The 14,001-nt window shown below is 47.3% G+C and overlaps 1 protein-coding gene across 1 annotated transcript in view; it reads left to right on the top strand.

The window, feature by feature from the left end:
* Positions 1–13,617, top strand: part of LOC129107096 (NHS-like protein 1) — a 105,143-nt gene extending 91,526 nt beyond the window's left edge. The window contains 6 exon segments of the mRNA XM_054618469.1: positions 1,640–1,771; positions 3,585–5,702; positions 5,705–5,872; positions 5,875–6,909; positions 7,950–8,082; positions 11,033–13,617. Of these exon segments, the coding sequence (XP_054474444.1) occupies positions 1,640–1,771; positions 3,585–5,702; positions 5,705–5,872; positions 5,875–6,909; positions 7,950–8,082; positions 11,033–11,702 (4,256 nt within the window). The 3' untranslated portion in view covers positions 11,703–13,617.
* Positions 13,618–14,001: the final 384 nt, after the last annotated feature.

Consider the following 14,001-nt stretch of genomic DNA (forward strand, 5'->3'; position numbering starts at 1 on the left):
TGATGATCAATTTATTACACTGTAGCGTGTGTGATGTTTCACTCATAAGACATAAACTCCATCAGGTAGATATTTTTGCATGAGGTGCAAAACAGATGACGAACAGCTCAAAGACGAAATGGCAGTTCAGTATCAACATCTGAATTTGCTGTTGTCAAGGTCAATATAACTGTGATCTGGCCGTCTTTCAGACACTAATGAGGGCTTAATGTGGTCCCACTCCACACAAATCATTGTTGACTTCATCTCCTGTCGCTTTACATTACTGAGAAAGAGAGTGGAAACACACACACATGCAGACACAAGAGAGAGATCTGGGACCTTTCTGTCACTTTAAGGGGGAAATGTGATGGACACCGTCTGCCCTCATATCAATTTCTATTTCCCTAACGCTTGCAGGCTGTCACCAGATAGCCAAATAGCAGAAAGAAGAGCAGTTCCTAGCAAGATATTACTCTTCCATCAGGGAAGTTGAGCAGAGAGTGAGCAGGATATTGAGAGGAACGAATGACTCTGCGTGCATGTGTGTGCAGACTTTACCTCATATCTGTCCTGTGCATGTGTGTAAAGATAAGAGCATGCACTCTACCATCTATCTTACAAATCTTACATGTATGTTTACACCTCAGTGACTTTCTATAAGGGTTGGAGATTAATACAAACCAGAAGCCAAAATAATGTTTGAACAGACAGTGCTTTAGTTATTCTCTGTTTTAAAGTAATGGCTGGTAGCGTCTGTCAATTTTTAGGCTCTTTGGCTGATGGATCGTAAAGTTAAAGGGTCAGGTCACTTTCCTCTAGTGGTATAATGCAAGACAGATACTTTTGGTTGTCTTTGCCATAGTTAAGATATTTGCCTGTGAAATAGCTGTGTCCACCAAATTAAATGGAGGAAAATCAAATTTTATTGGTGACCCTCACAGTATTGTGATAACAGTTACATAACAGAATCAACAATAACGCTAATTTTAGAAAGATACCTATACATACGTCAGTGTCAACAGTTTAAAAAACCAATACACTAGTCAATATAAGCTTTATGCAGATATATCTGTAGTGGTGTATATATTGGCCAATAAGTAAGCAAGCAATTGCTGTACAGAAAAGCCAAAGTAGGTTTGAGAACATTTTGAAGCACTTTCAACCTTTTCAACTGTAGAATTACAAAAGAAAAACCCATAGGGGATCCACATAAAGATTTTTACCTTATGTGTTTATGTTAAAAGAAAATAACTTAGGATGAATTATCGTTTTATTAAATTTCCCATAAGTGATATCGCTATCAGTGATTGCCCCAAAAATTGACCCTTTCAAATTTTTGAAAAAATGTAATCACAAACAGGTTTCAGTTCACCTACATTGCATTGGGGTTAACCCTGAAATGTAAAAGACAGATATCTCAAAACCAGGGCAATTAATACAAAACTATCTGTATGGCTATATACCACAAGAGGATAGGGAGAAAAAGTTTGTATGTATTACTGACCCTTTACCCTTTCTACCCTGTTGAAGTTGCATGTTCAACTTGAAAAAAAAAACCAAAAAACTTCTGCACGTTGTTGAGTTTGTTCCTCCCGACTAACCGACTGCTGTTTGCCTGTGTGTCCGCCTGCCTTGCTCTCGCCCTCACGGCTACCAGGGGCAGTGTTTGACCGACAGGCGAGCATCCGGCGCTCCCTCATTAACACTGACACCGTGTCCCGCCGGCCCAAGAAGGTCAAACGCAGAAAGACTATATCAGGGCTGCCTGACAACTTCAACCATGAGCTAGGTATGGATCACTTTGAGGCAATATGTTGCCCTCTACTGTCCACTGACCTGTACCAACATTCTGGACAAGCATCCCTCCTTTCATTACTTCCAATAACCATATACTCTCCATACATTGATGCTTTTATGCAATAACCCTAATCCATTGAGTGGAGATTGAACTCACCCCTCCAGTATTGGTCTAACTAATTCATATTAAGAGGGAGAATATGACACATGCAAGTCCACAGTGTTGGATCAAGGCCCTGCAGATGTTATGTGTTTCCATGTTTCAGTTCTTCATACCAAATGTCCTCATTTGCTCTCCTCCACCCTGTTTAACTCTATCTGCAGCCAGGAACCAGTTGTGAAATCCTTTTTCAGTAGTTTTGTGGTTTTAATTTTGCCCTCATATAGTTTGAGACTATATGAGTATAGTCTCATTTTAGACTTCAGAAAATCATGTGACATAAGAGAAGATAATTGCAGGGTTTGCCCTTCATTATAACGTATTGGACCATAATCCTTCTTCTTTTCTTTTTCTGTTAATTATGTGTATGTGCCTTAATCCTGGGGCCTTATTGATAATCTTTAGCATGTGTTTCATGTGTGTCTTACTTAACAACATGTACTGATCATGACACAATGGGCCCCTGATCATAAACACATAAAAAGACCCCGCCACCCTTGTCATTTTAAGAAGATATGATCCTCAAACCCCTTCAAACAGATGAGGGATACATAACATATATTAAGTTTTAGAGGTCTCCTACTGAGCTGAGCTGGGTGTTAAGCGAACACTAAGCTTTTTAAGCTGACACTGCTGTGCTGACGGTACCGCATGGCTGATGTTTATTTACATGTCTCTGAGCTGTGGGACGGCAGCAGTGTATAAGGAGAATGTCATTTCTCTGTGCGATAAGATCCCCAAGGCTGATAGGAAAGGAGCTTTGAAAGTCTGGTTAGTGACCAGCTGACGACAGCCTCTGAATGTCATGATTACTGGGCCGGGGTAATTGTCCCAGTGCTTCATCCCTCCCTCTCCCTGCACAAGAGCTGCCTGCGAAGTAGACCTGCAGCTTAATCTATCGCAGCAGCAGAAAAAGCAGCCAAGCTGTCACTCCAGCTTTTAGCAAAGGAGGAAGAGAGTGGATGTGTGGTTTAGTGAGGGAGAGAGAGAGCGAGAAGGGGGAGAAAGAAGAAAGGAAGTGAGTGTGTGTTCTGAGATACGAGCATCAACAGGAGAGGCACCACAGATGGGAGACACACTAGGGATCGTCTCTCGTTTTACAACTCGTTCTTCAAATTGTTTGTTTACAAGCCGGTATGTCCTGGTGTTTGTGTGAGTGTGTGTCTTTGTGATATCTGCATTTGTGTGTGTCCTTGTCCTCTACATCCATCTGCATATTCTGTATGTTCAGTCCTGTATGACAGTGTTGACAGTGACCATGTCAACACTGTGTATGTTTGTGTCCATGTCCGGTGTGTCTTTCTGGCTGCCTTACCTTGTCAGCTGCTTGTCCTGGACCCCAGGGTATGATTCGCTTTTTTTTGTCGGACTGGGCCAGAGCCATAATAGGGAGGAAGCATAGGAGGGAGTCTCTCTGTCTAATGAAGAAGACCAGAAGTTATTTGCTCTTGAGACGGGTACAGCTAATCAAATTAATTAACCTCCATGTGAATCCACAGTGTATCTAAACGTCCAGCCAAGAGAGCAGGAGGCATTGTTGCAGGATAAGTTATCGAAGAAAGAGAAGGGTAGTGGTGCAAGAAAAGGAAAACCCGGTTTTGTGATAAATAATATGTTTACCTTATTTTCATTCTTTCTTTGACAGCAGCAAAGGGACACGGCGGAGAGCTCAGACCACATTCCATGTTCATCCCGGGACAGTACTCCACCTTGGGCAGAGTTGGGAGCGTCAACTCAACGCTCCGACGCTCAGAGACCAGAGACTCCGGCTGCCAGACAGAGGAAGTAAAGGTTGTACCCCCGTCCATGAGACGAATCCGGGCTCAAAGAGGACAGGGAATCGCTGCTCAGATGGCCGGCATTTCTGCTTCCTCCTCAACAGGAAGCATATCCATCTCGAGTAGTGACAGCTCCGGGATCTTGATGCTGCCTCAGTTCAATAGAGATCCCTCCCGTTTTCACAGTCTGCCCAGACAGGGAGCCAGGGTGTCCCTCAGTGCTGACCCCATTTATAGCAGCACCCCCATCAAGTCAGAGGAGAAAACTACACCTTCGAGGCAGATTGGCAAGCTTCAAGTTGATGATACAGTGGTGCACATGAGAAATGCCCCAAGGACATGCACCCTGCCCCGGCCCAAGTCTCAGGAGGTGAGGGGGACACAGGCCAGTGATTGGGGTGGTGGTCCGGCATGTGTGGTCTCCCCACACGCTGCCTACTCCACCTCACTCATCCCAAATGCCACGATGTCTAGCTCCTCTGAGGTCATCACCCTCCACACCTCCAGTCAGCTCCAATACTCGCCAGCCTCCGCTTACCCGACAGCTCGACCGCTCAGTCTCGCCTCCTCCACCAACACCGACCCCATGATCTCCAGTCCAACAGCCTTTACCCACAGCTACACCTGCCCGGCTTTGACCACTTCTACCCCCACTCATACACCAAAGGATGGTGGTCGGGAAGTCGCAAAAGCTGCTAGTGAGTCAGGGCACTCCGACAGCAGTATACACAGCCACAGCACCTTGGCTCCCACACCTCCATCCCGTCTGCCAGAAGAGCAGTGGATCTACGACACGCCGGAAAACGTGGTGGTTCCACAGCGCACTCTGACCTCCAGCTGCTCCACTCCTATAAACCAGTTGTACAGCAGCCTGGATCTCTCCTCCAGGACCACTACTGACTCCAGCTCCCTCTATTCCCAAGACAATGATGGATACTACACCTCCATGCACATGGACTCAGGCCTGCGCTCTCGCAGCCATGGCAGTGGGCATGGAGCAGCACCTGGACGGGCCACCAGGCACAGCATGTACGAGTGCCGTGAGATGGCCAATCAGGAAGACTCTGGGAGCTTGTACAGTGATCGCTCGCTGTCCCGCAGCATCTCCCTGCGCAAGGCCAAGAAGCCTCCTCTCCCACCAGCCCGTACAGATTCTCTTAGACGCAAGACTTCAGCGAAAAAGCCTCTTGGAGGCGTTAGTGCCATCGGCGGTGCTAAGGAGCCAAACGGAGCCATGCTCAATGAGACTCTTATTGCCAGCCTGCAGCAGAGCCTACAGATGGGGCTAATAGGAGGGAAAGGAAAAGGGGCTTCACCTTCTTCCCCCTCTCACAGCCCGAGCAGTGACTACGATGACCCTTGGGTGCTACGGCCACGCAGTCACAGTAGCATCAGTGCAGGTAGCTCTGCGGCGTCACTAGCAGCTAACGCCAACTGTGGCGGTGGGTCTAACGTATACTCTCTATGCCATGTGACGCCTGCTCAAAGTGACACCAGCAGCTTGCGCTCAGACTACGCTGATTCCTGGGGCTACTACATGGACTACCCTCGTAACCATGGGGACCAGAGGGCACAGACCCCTCCGGCCCATGCCACAGATAACATGTCAGCTGGGGCTCACCCAGGAGAATTACAGAATGGAGGTGAGATTCTCAACAACAGCCAGGCCCCTGGAGCTCGATGCCAGGAAGGAGGAGTTGCAGTGAAGCCCAAAATGGCCACCTCCTCACCGGACAGGGTGCACCGGCTGACCTCCCCATCTAGCGGTTACTCCAGCCAGTCCAACACCCCCACAGCTGGAACCCCAGTGCCCTCATACGTCAGGTCCATGTCTCCTTCGGGCAGCCGGCCAAAGCCCAGAGTCCCCGAGAGAAAGTCATCCCTCCTCTCCTCCGTATCCATGTCCTCCTCTTCCACCTCCCTTTCCTCCAACACCTCGGACTCACTTAAAAGCTCCGGTCCTCCTCCTCCACCACCTCCCCCTTGCCCCTCTCCTCCTCCTCAGCTCCCACCACCCCTCTCAGCCCACCTCCACCCTTCCCTCCCCCTGTGCCGCCATGTTCCAGTGCCGGCACTCCACCACCAGCTCCCCTGTTACCGACCACCCCTCAGGGTCAGCTTCTGAGCCCACCCCCTGCTTGCTCCACATCCCCAGAATTCCCCCTCCTCCATCCCCTGAAATGCTAATCCACCCCAGTTCATCCTTTAATGGGAGCTTCAGTCCTCCCCCTCCACCTCCCCCTCCCGTCCCCTCCATGGGTCCCCCTCCACCCCCTCCACTGCCTGCTTTTGTCCCACCTTCCTCCTCCCCATTTTTTGTTAAGGCAGTGAAAGATGCTCCAAAACCGGCTCTTTCCAACGGCCCTACGACGTCACCTAAGCCCCTGATCACAGCGTTTGCGCTGCAGAGTGTGCAGCTCCGCTCTGTTAAACAGCCAGAGAAGGAGATGAACGGCAAATCAGACCACACCAAAGCTCAGGTTCTAAAGCCTGAGACCCTGGAGAAGTCTCACTCCCTGGAGCAACACACTTTGATGAACCTGTCAAACTGCACCCAAGAAGAAGATCCACGCAACTCCTCGCCATCACCCGTGTCAAAGCTCTTAGAAGAGTTCTCTTTGGACTGCAGTATCACAGATGACACACCAGATAGTGCTGTCATCAATGGAAAAGCGGAGGATCAGAGTGACTTCATCTTAAACAGAAAAGAAACAGATGAAAGACAGGGATCATTGCCCAGCCCTCCACAGAGCTCCAGAAGCTCTCCCGTCAAACAGAAACCCCCAGTGATCTCCAAGAAACCCCAAATGTCTTTCTTCCCACAATTTAGCCCCAAACTAATTAATGAGCAGTTTTCATCTCAGCATGAGGAAACAACCAACCTGCCACAAATAGAAGACCAAGTAGATGCACCGCAAAGACAAATACAGAAGGAAAATACGGACAGTAAAAGTGAGCAAAAGGAGGAAGAGGAAACTTCAGAGTACTCTGACCTTCTATCAGAAAGCAGTGAAACCTCAACAGTAACCCAGAACGAGTCCAACGTTTCTGATTCTGCCAGCCAGTCAAGTCTTGACAATGGACTTTACACCAATGGAGAGGCTCAAGAAGAGGAAGAAGAGGAGGAGGAGGAGGAGGGAGATGGAACCAGTAGCACGACTGGATCCGTCAGCTCCAAGGAGGACGACACTGGTGAGTTTGATTTTTTTTATTTTTTTTATCATGTTTTGTTATCATCAAATTAAAGGTAGACATATATATTTTAAATGGTGTCAGTCAAAAATCTTCATTTACTTATTAGTTAAGCTCATTACCATAATCCTATATGATTAATGGTGATGCTGCTGCCAGCTAGCTCTGCCGCCAGCTCCCTCAGGCAGCTGTGAAATTAATTTTGCCTTCCAAAGCAACGGATTCAAACTTGAAACCACAAGCTTTTAAAAGATTTGAAAACTGTGAAAATAGTGCAGGAGCTTCGGCTTATCACTGGGACGGCACTGCTGCAGCCTCCCAAATTCACCCTCTCTCACTCACTCCCCCTTCTACACAGATCTTGTGTGGCTATTGCCTTTCGTTTTTCCCGCATTGCTTTTATCCCCCCCCCCCACCTCCACCTCATCCTTTACTGTCTACTCAACTCCTTTCCACCATCCATCCTTATATCCAAATATCCATTTCTGCCCTTCCCTCTTCTCTGCTGTTAATCTCTCATCCTCAGTCTGTCCTACTCAGCCCCTCTCTCCTTCTGTCCTGCTCCCTATGTATCCCTTTTTCTTCCTCTCTCTCTCTCTCTCTGGGGTAAGGGAGGGGGCATGTGTCCAGGGGTCTGCTTTTTGTGGTTGGAGGGAAGGGGGGGGAGGGGGGGGCTCTATGGTATCAGAGGGGAGGGGAACAGATCTGGTAAGGGGATGGGGGGAGGATGGGGGAGAGCGTAAAGTGACACAGCCTGCAGCAGCTCAGGCAGTCGAAGCGCAGACGTGAGCGCGGAGGTTGACAGGAGGAGGAGGAGGAGAGAGGCTGAACAAGAGGAGAAGAAATGAGAGGATATCTAGAGACCGAAAGAGAATGTAAGAGGACAGTCCAGCACCTCCTCCGTACCACTTCAGATTCCATAGACAGCCAGGTTAATGCGACTAGATGGTGGATTCATGAGTGTGTGTTTCACAGAGTAAACCTGAAGTATGTGTGTTTACTCTCCTCTAACTGTGTGTGCGTGTGTTTCTCCGTCTCAGGTGAGGTGTTCTACTCCAGCACGGCCGAATCGTCTCCGGCCCGGTCAGCCAACGGGGCCTCCGAGGAGAACATGGTGACCCCGACTCCCACGCGGCCCCGAACCACTGAGGACCTTTTTGCCGCCATTCACAGGTACCATGATGCATTTTATCTCTTTTACGCATCTCGTCACTTCTTCATCTACTCCAACTTCTTTACGCCTAACTGGCTTCAACCTTTATATATAATTAATTCCACTGAGCTAGTTTATTGTATCTCTACTTCGGTTTGCAAAAGCCAGAATGTATCATCCTGATGTCCAAGCTCCTTCTTCCCCTTCAACCCACGATTTCTATTTTTACATATCCATACCCCTCCTCTTCCTCTTCCTCTGCCCTCCACCTCTCAGTCATAACTTTACCCAGCGCTGTCCCATCTGCAACATACACATCCGTCAAATGGCCGGTCTCTGGAGTCACCCTGCCCAGAGTGACTTTTTTTTCTGTTCCTTGTCAGTGAAGAGTCTGATTCAAGCAAAATGAGTCAGTAGTCACATGTTTATCAAGGCATCTGGTTATTGAAGTCACGTTAGCGTTGCTCATTCTCAGCAGGAGAAAAAAAGGCGGTTGCTTCATCCATTATTTAACTACTCGACACCCTTGGGTCCTAATCTAGGTTATAGGCCACCAGAGAGATTTGTCTTTCTCCTCTCCCTCTCTTCCCTTATCTCTCTAATTCTTGTACACACTGATATATATTGCATATGTGCTCCCGTGCTTCAAAGGCAGGACACATAAATTTCTCATGCAGCCCGCCACTTTGTGTTTCACGGTCACGTGCAGCGGCGTTTGGAGTTCTCTTGAGCAGCACAGGATTTCATTTCACGGGATTTTATTTCTGCCGGCGACACATTGTTGATGTATTTATGGTGCACACATCACGTGTGCGAGTGCGATTTATTGTGAGGTTCAATTGGACGACAGGATTGTGTGAGCATGTGTGCTTAAACCTCAAAGTGGAACAGCTTGTTTACCACTTTCTCTACTGCTCTCCTCCTCCATAGCACCTCCTTAGTATAGAACATATAGATTCAGATTTTTTGATAAGTGGGAAGTGATGACGGAGACCTGGTGGTGATGTTGAAGTGAGATGTATCGAAAACTGCGAAGAAGAATGAACTCGATGTGCGTTATTACATGAACATATTGAGAGTTGATTTGATGGTTTTTCTAACTTCAAATCTCATTTAATCAAAATCCATTTGAGAAATTTAGATAGATTGTGATCTTATGTCTGAAAATATGCTTTGTGTTTCTGATGGCGACTTTTTCTTGTCTCTCTAACTGTTCCTTCTTCACCTCTCTGACACATTTCCTCTCCCCTTATCACCTGTCCAATCCCTTAGTTTTCAACTCCGTCATTTCACCTCCACATCCCCCTATCTCTCTGGAAAAACAGAGAATGATGGAAAACCTGTAATGAAATGCCCCTCACATCTGCTGCATAAAATACAACCTGTCTGGAGGGAGATGCTCCAAACCAAATGTAATGCAAACAGGAAAAAAGAAATCGATGGATCGCTCGGAGATGTGTCTTGAATTGCAGCCTTGTTTACCTCTGTAACTGAGATTAGTAGCACCCCCTCTCCAGTGTGGCCGTATATATTTGTGAATTTAACAAACCGTGAGTTCAGTATGGAGCCCTCTTGGTTGACTGAGTTCAGGTGTGTGAGTGTACGCACGTGTAAATGTGTGTGAGAAAGGTCTTATGTAATGCTGATGGGCTACTGTGGCGAAGGGAGCTCACAGGGGACGGAGCTAGATGTAGGTTGAATTTAGGGCACAGACGCATATTCTGCAGTCTTTTCTAAAACAGAAAGCAGACTTGGATTATCTCACAGACCATAATACTCTCTAGTTCTCCCTGTGATTTGACCTTCACACGTATATTCTCTCTGTCTTTTATGGAAGATTTTTTTTTTTCTTCTGTAGATCTAATTTGAGGATTAAGGATTTTGTTTCACTGCGTTCCTTCACTGCTCTCTTTATTTTAAGCATCAAATTGCTCTCCTTATCACAGAATCTGTATGGGCACAATCTGTATTTCATGCCTTTAATCATCTCTGTCTCCCTTCTCCTCCTCTCCTCTCCTCTCCCGCTCCTCGTGCAGAGGGGGCATGCAGTGGGTGGGAGCATCCTTTCTAGAGAGGTGCGAAGTGGCAAGTAGCCCCTTCCCTTTAATTAGCAAGCCTTGTTTCTGCCACCGCGGTGCTGTTACCTTTGGATTAGCACCAGTAATCCCACAGTGCAACTCCCTGGACCACCGATTAATAACGCTGTTTCCCTGCTAGCCCTAATCCCCTGTATTCTGCCAGTTGCAGCTTTATTGCTATGCTTTCTGTGCAGGAGGTATTGACAGTGCAGGCAGAGTGGTGCAGTCAACCACTCCGATACCCCCAGTTGAGAGGAGGCTGAACCGTCCTTGTCTGATTAAAACTGCTTTGGGCACTTTTCCCAGTTTGTGTTTCTGATTAATTTCATTGTGCCACGTCTGAGCTTTCCTGCAGAGTTGCAGCGTCTGCAGCTTTTCTTGTAAAAACTCATTGGATTCCGTTAACATAAATGTAAATCTTCTCATTGCTCTTGCTAGATTTGTTGAGCATCCACGCAACTCAATGCTCCTCATGGTTTTACCTCTTTTAAGATTCGTGCTGTGACGCATGATTGCTGGGGGCAGTGCTGACATATGGCAAATTTGGGACAAAGACTGAGGCGTGTAGGCCAAGTATTTGAAGTGCATTTTCTTTTTTTTTTTAAGCCATTACAGCACTGAAACATTCATAGGGCTGGATTTAAAAAAGGCTGCTTCCTGCTCATTTATATGAAAACCCATATTCTGAAGCCTAATTGCAATTTGAATAATTGGATTTGATGATTGTTTCCTGACAAAACTGCCCCCATCCCTGGCATTTCAACAGTTCAACATCTAATTGCCCCTAAATTATTCAACTTTTTACAAAGTCAATAACCATGCTTGCACTCACTCACTCACTTTACAGAATGGTGGGCATGTCATTAATCTTGTAATCCACAATTTATCCTAGGTCGAAACGCAAGGTCCTGGGTCGCAAGGAATCTGAGGAGGACCAGTCCCGGTCTGGGAGCCAGCCTCAGTCTCCACCCGTCACTCCGACAGGCGGGTCCCCGGCGACAGTGTCCCCCTTGTCCCGCCAGACAGGCTCCATCCAGCGAAACCTTCGCAAGTCCGCCACCAGCCAAGACACCTTCAAGGCCCTCCTCCTGAAGAAGGGCAGCCGCTCGGAGACCAGCTTCAGGATGTCGGCCGCCGAGATGCTCCGCTCCACGGACCCTCGCTCCCAGAGACCATACTCAGAGTCAGCGTTGGACTCCCCTGCTGCTTCACCCTCCTCGCTGATGTCGCCACACAGCCCGTGTAACTCCCCCGGCCGTGGCAAGAGGGCAATGGATGAGTGGAGCCGCTACGAGGCCTTGGCTCTGTCCTCACCGACGTCATCGTCCTATTCAATGAGCGGGTTCAGGTACGGGCGCTCACGCACGCCGCCCTCTGCTGCCAGCAGCAAGTACAACGCACGCAGCCGGATGCTCAGCAGCCCAATGACAGTAATCTGTGAGCGCGAGGGCGAGCTGGCTGAGAGCGAGTACGGAGACGCTGCAGAGAGTCTGTCCACACCCACTGCTCAGACTCTATTCAATAACTCCAATGGCACTTTATCTGATGAGAGCAGGAGTTAAAAAAGCAAAGACCGCCCCTTAGATACAAGGAGCTGAACTCACTCGTCATAACCAGGTAGAGGGGGACGGAAGAGGAGCCAATAGAAGGCCCTCTAGAGACACCTCCCTGAGCCCCACCCCCGCGGCGTTGCCTCTGAGGCAGTTAAATGTCAAGTCCTGATGTGAGGTCAGAGGTCGCCCCGTCATGGACCAGGCTGAACTCAGTCTGAAGTGGAGAACTGTATCTGCTGCACCTTTTCATTACTCCCATGATTCTCACTCTGTCCTTCGTTTGGTGACTCACCCTTTGTGTTTAAGGAATGGTGTTGCTTTTACGCCTGGTGTTCTTAGTTATTTTTCCATTTGTTTTGCAATTTTTGTTTTTTACTTTTATGTCATTAACATGCAGAAATCTTTTAGTTTCTTTGAAGGACAAGGATAAGATAGTGAACTGAAGGAAGTGAGAAGTCACAGTTGTAACTTTGCTGCTGTGGTGCTACGTAGCTAGGCAGTTGGAAAGAGTGGAATGAAGAGGTGTGCTGGACGCTCGCCTGGTGAATCTTCTCAGCTTCTGCTTCTCTTCTGTTGGCTCTGGAAAGTGTTTGAGAGCACCACGGTTTTTGCAAGTGTTGGCTTCAAACAAGCCCACAATATTTTGAAAAGAACCCAAGGAGGTGGTACAACAGACAGCTCCACAGGACAACTTCAGCCACGGGTATCGGCAGGTTTTAGCTTACTGCTCTTAGGTGAGAGGTTTAGTTTGCAGAGCTGGTATGTTCAGTGGTCCATAGGAAGTGCAGAGGGCTCAGTGCTGTCACCTAGTGACGGCCAAGAAGTAAACACCTGTAGAGTGTAAAAAAACCAAAACAGCAAATTTACTCTATATAAAATGTCCATAAAACCTCTATTAATTGAATTTTGCGTTGTAGATTTTGCATTGTGCATAGATCTTTTTCTTTGTTTGTGACTTAAAAACTATGTTTTAAAGATTGTTTTAATAAACAAGTGATGTCATGACGTGTTTGGGAGTTAAGTATGAATCTTTAAATGTAAATACAGAAATGAGATTAGAAGAAAACCTTGTTTTACTGTCTGGGTCTTTTGGGATCATGTTGGGTACCAAAGAGCTGAAATATTAACTGCTGGTCGTTAAACTGGAAGTGAACACAATCTGAGAGTGTGACTGCTTCTCTGACACCCTGCATACAGTACAGTCGTCGCTAAACCTACTAGAATATTTTTAGGGCTTAAATGATTTCTATTATGCTGTTGACCTTGTTGCTAAGTTTACCCTTTTGCAGTTTTATATGATATTGTATTTCAAATACATAGAGAAAGGAGTTTTAAGTAACATTTTGACTTATTTTCAAAGACTGTACATTTTTAGAGCCCTGTGTTTGCTGGAAGGGAGTGGTTACCTAATTGTAGATTATTTATTTTCACATAGCAGGGCTGTAAAAGGTGTCATCATCGGAGTCAACCAGCGCGGTGACGGAGGCACAGGGCTGGAGTTAGGAGGGCCACATTTACCACGCTGATCCCACCAGGCCATTTCATTCATTTAAAGTGCTTTAAAGTTACAAAAAAATGCAATAATGTCGTTATTTATGCTAAAGCCTTCCACTGCCCTTAATCTTGAGTCATGCTAAGCCCACGCTGGTGCTCACAGCTGAGTAAATGTGGTCTCCTAAGAGTCATAAACTGAGGTGACAGGCGTGAGACTTAATAACCTCCTAACAGACATAACACCCTGTGGTTTAATCACCTGTGACCAAAGTGTGTCTCCAAGCTCCCGCAGTTGAGCACTTTGGGCCTCGGGGCTTCTGTCATGACAGGAAAACGCCTCAATCGCAGAGAGCTTGTGAAAAGACGGGAGGACAGAAGAAGTAGTGGGAGTGGAGCTGCTGACGCTCTTGTGTTTGTCCGTGTAATAAAAAACAAGGTGATATTTAAAGAGCAGGTTTTCTGTGTCATTTTCTGTGTTTGTGTGGGTGTGGGTGGGTGTGTGTGTGATTCATGGTCATCTGACAGCCCCGGCACCCTAAATCGCAGCCTCATTAGCGCCGTCGCCATGACACCCACACTCGTCTGTCATCTGGAAAGCTCCAGACGCTTAAACCCGCCCCACAGGGTCATCAGTTCTGTCTCCTTCTGGACATCCCATTAGCACACACACTCAGATTCACAGGCTCAGCCCACAATAGACCTTTCCTGCTGACTGCAGAGCGCCATGCAGTTCGTGGCCTCACCTCGCTGCCTTTTCAACGCCTCGGCACGTCGAGTGTTGGTTCCCAAGGGCAGAGCAACACTGACCGCTTCT

This window comes from Anoplopoma fimbria, chromosome 18 (assembly GCF_027596085.1).
Source record: "Anoplopoma fimbria isolate UVic2021 breed Golden Eagle Sablefish chromosome 18, Afim_UVic_2022, whole genome shotgun sequence".
Taxonomy (NCBI): Eukaryota; Metazoa; Chordata; class Actinopteri; order Perciformes; family Anoplopomatidae; genus Anoplopoma; species Anoplopoma fimbria.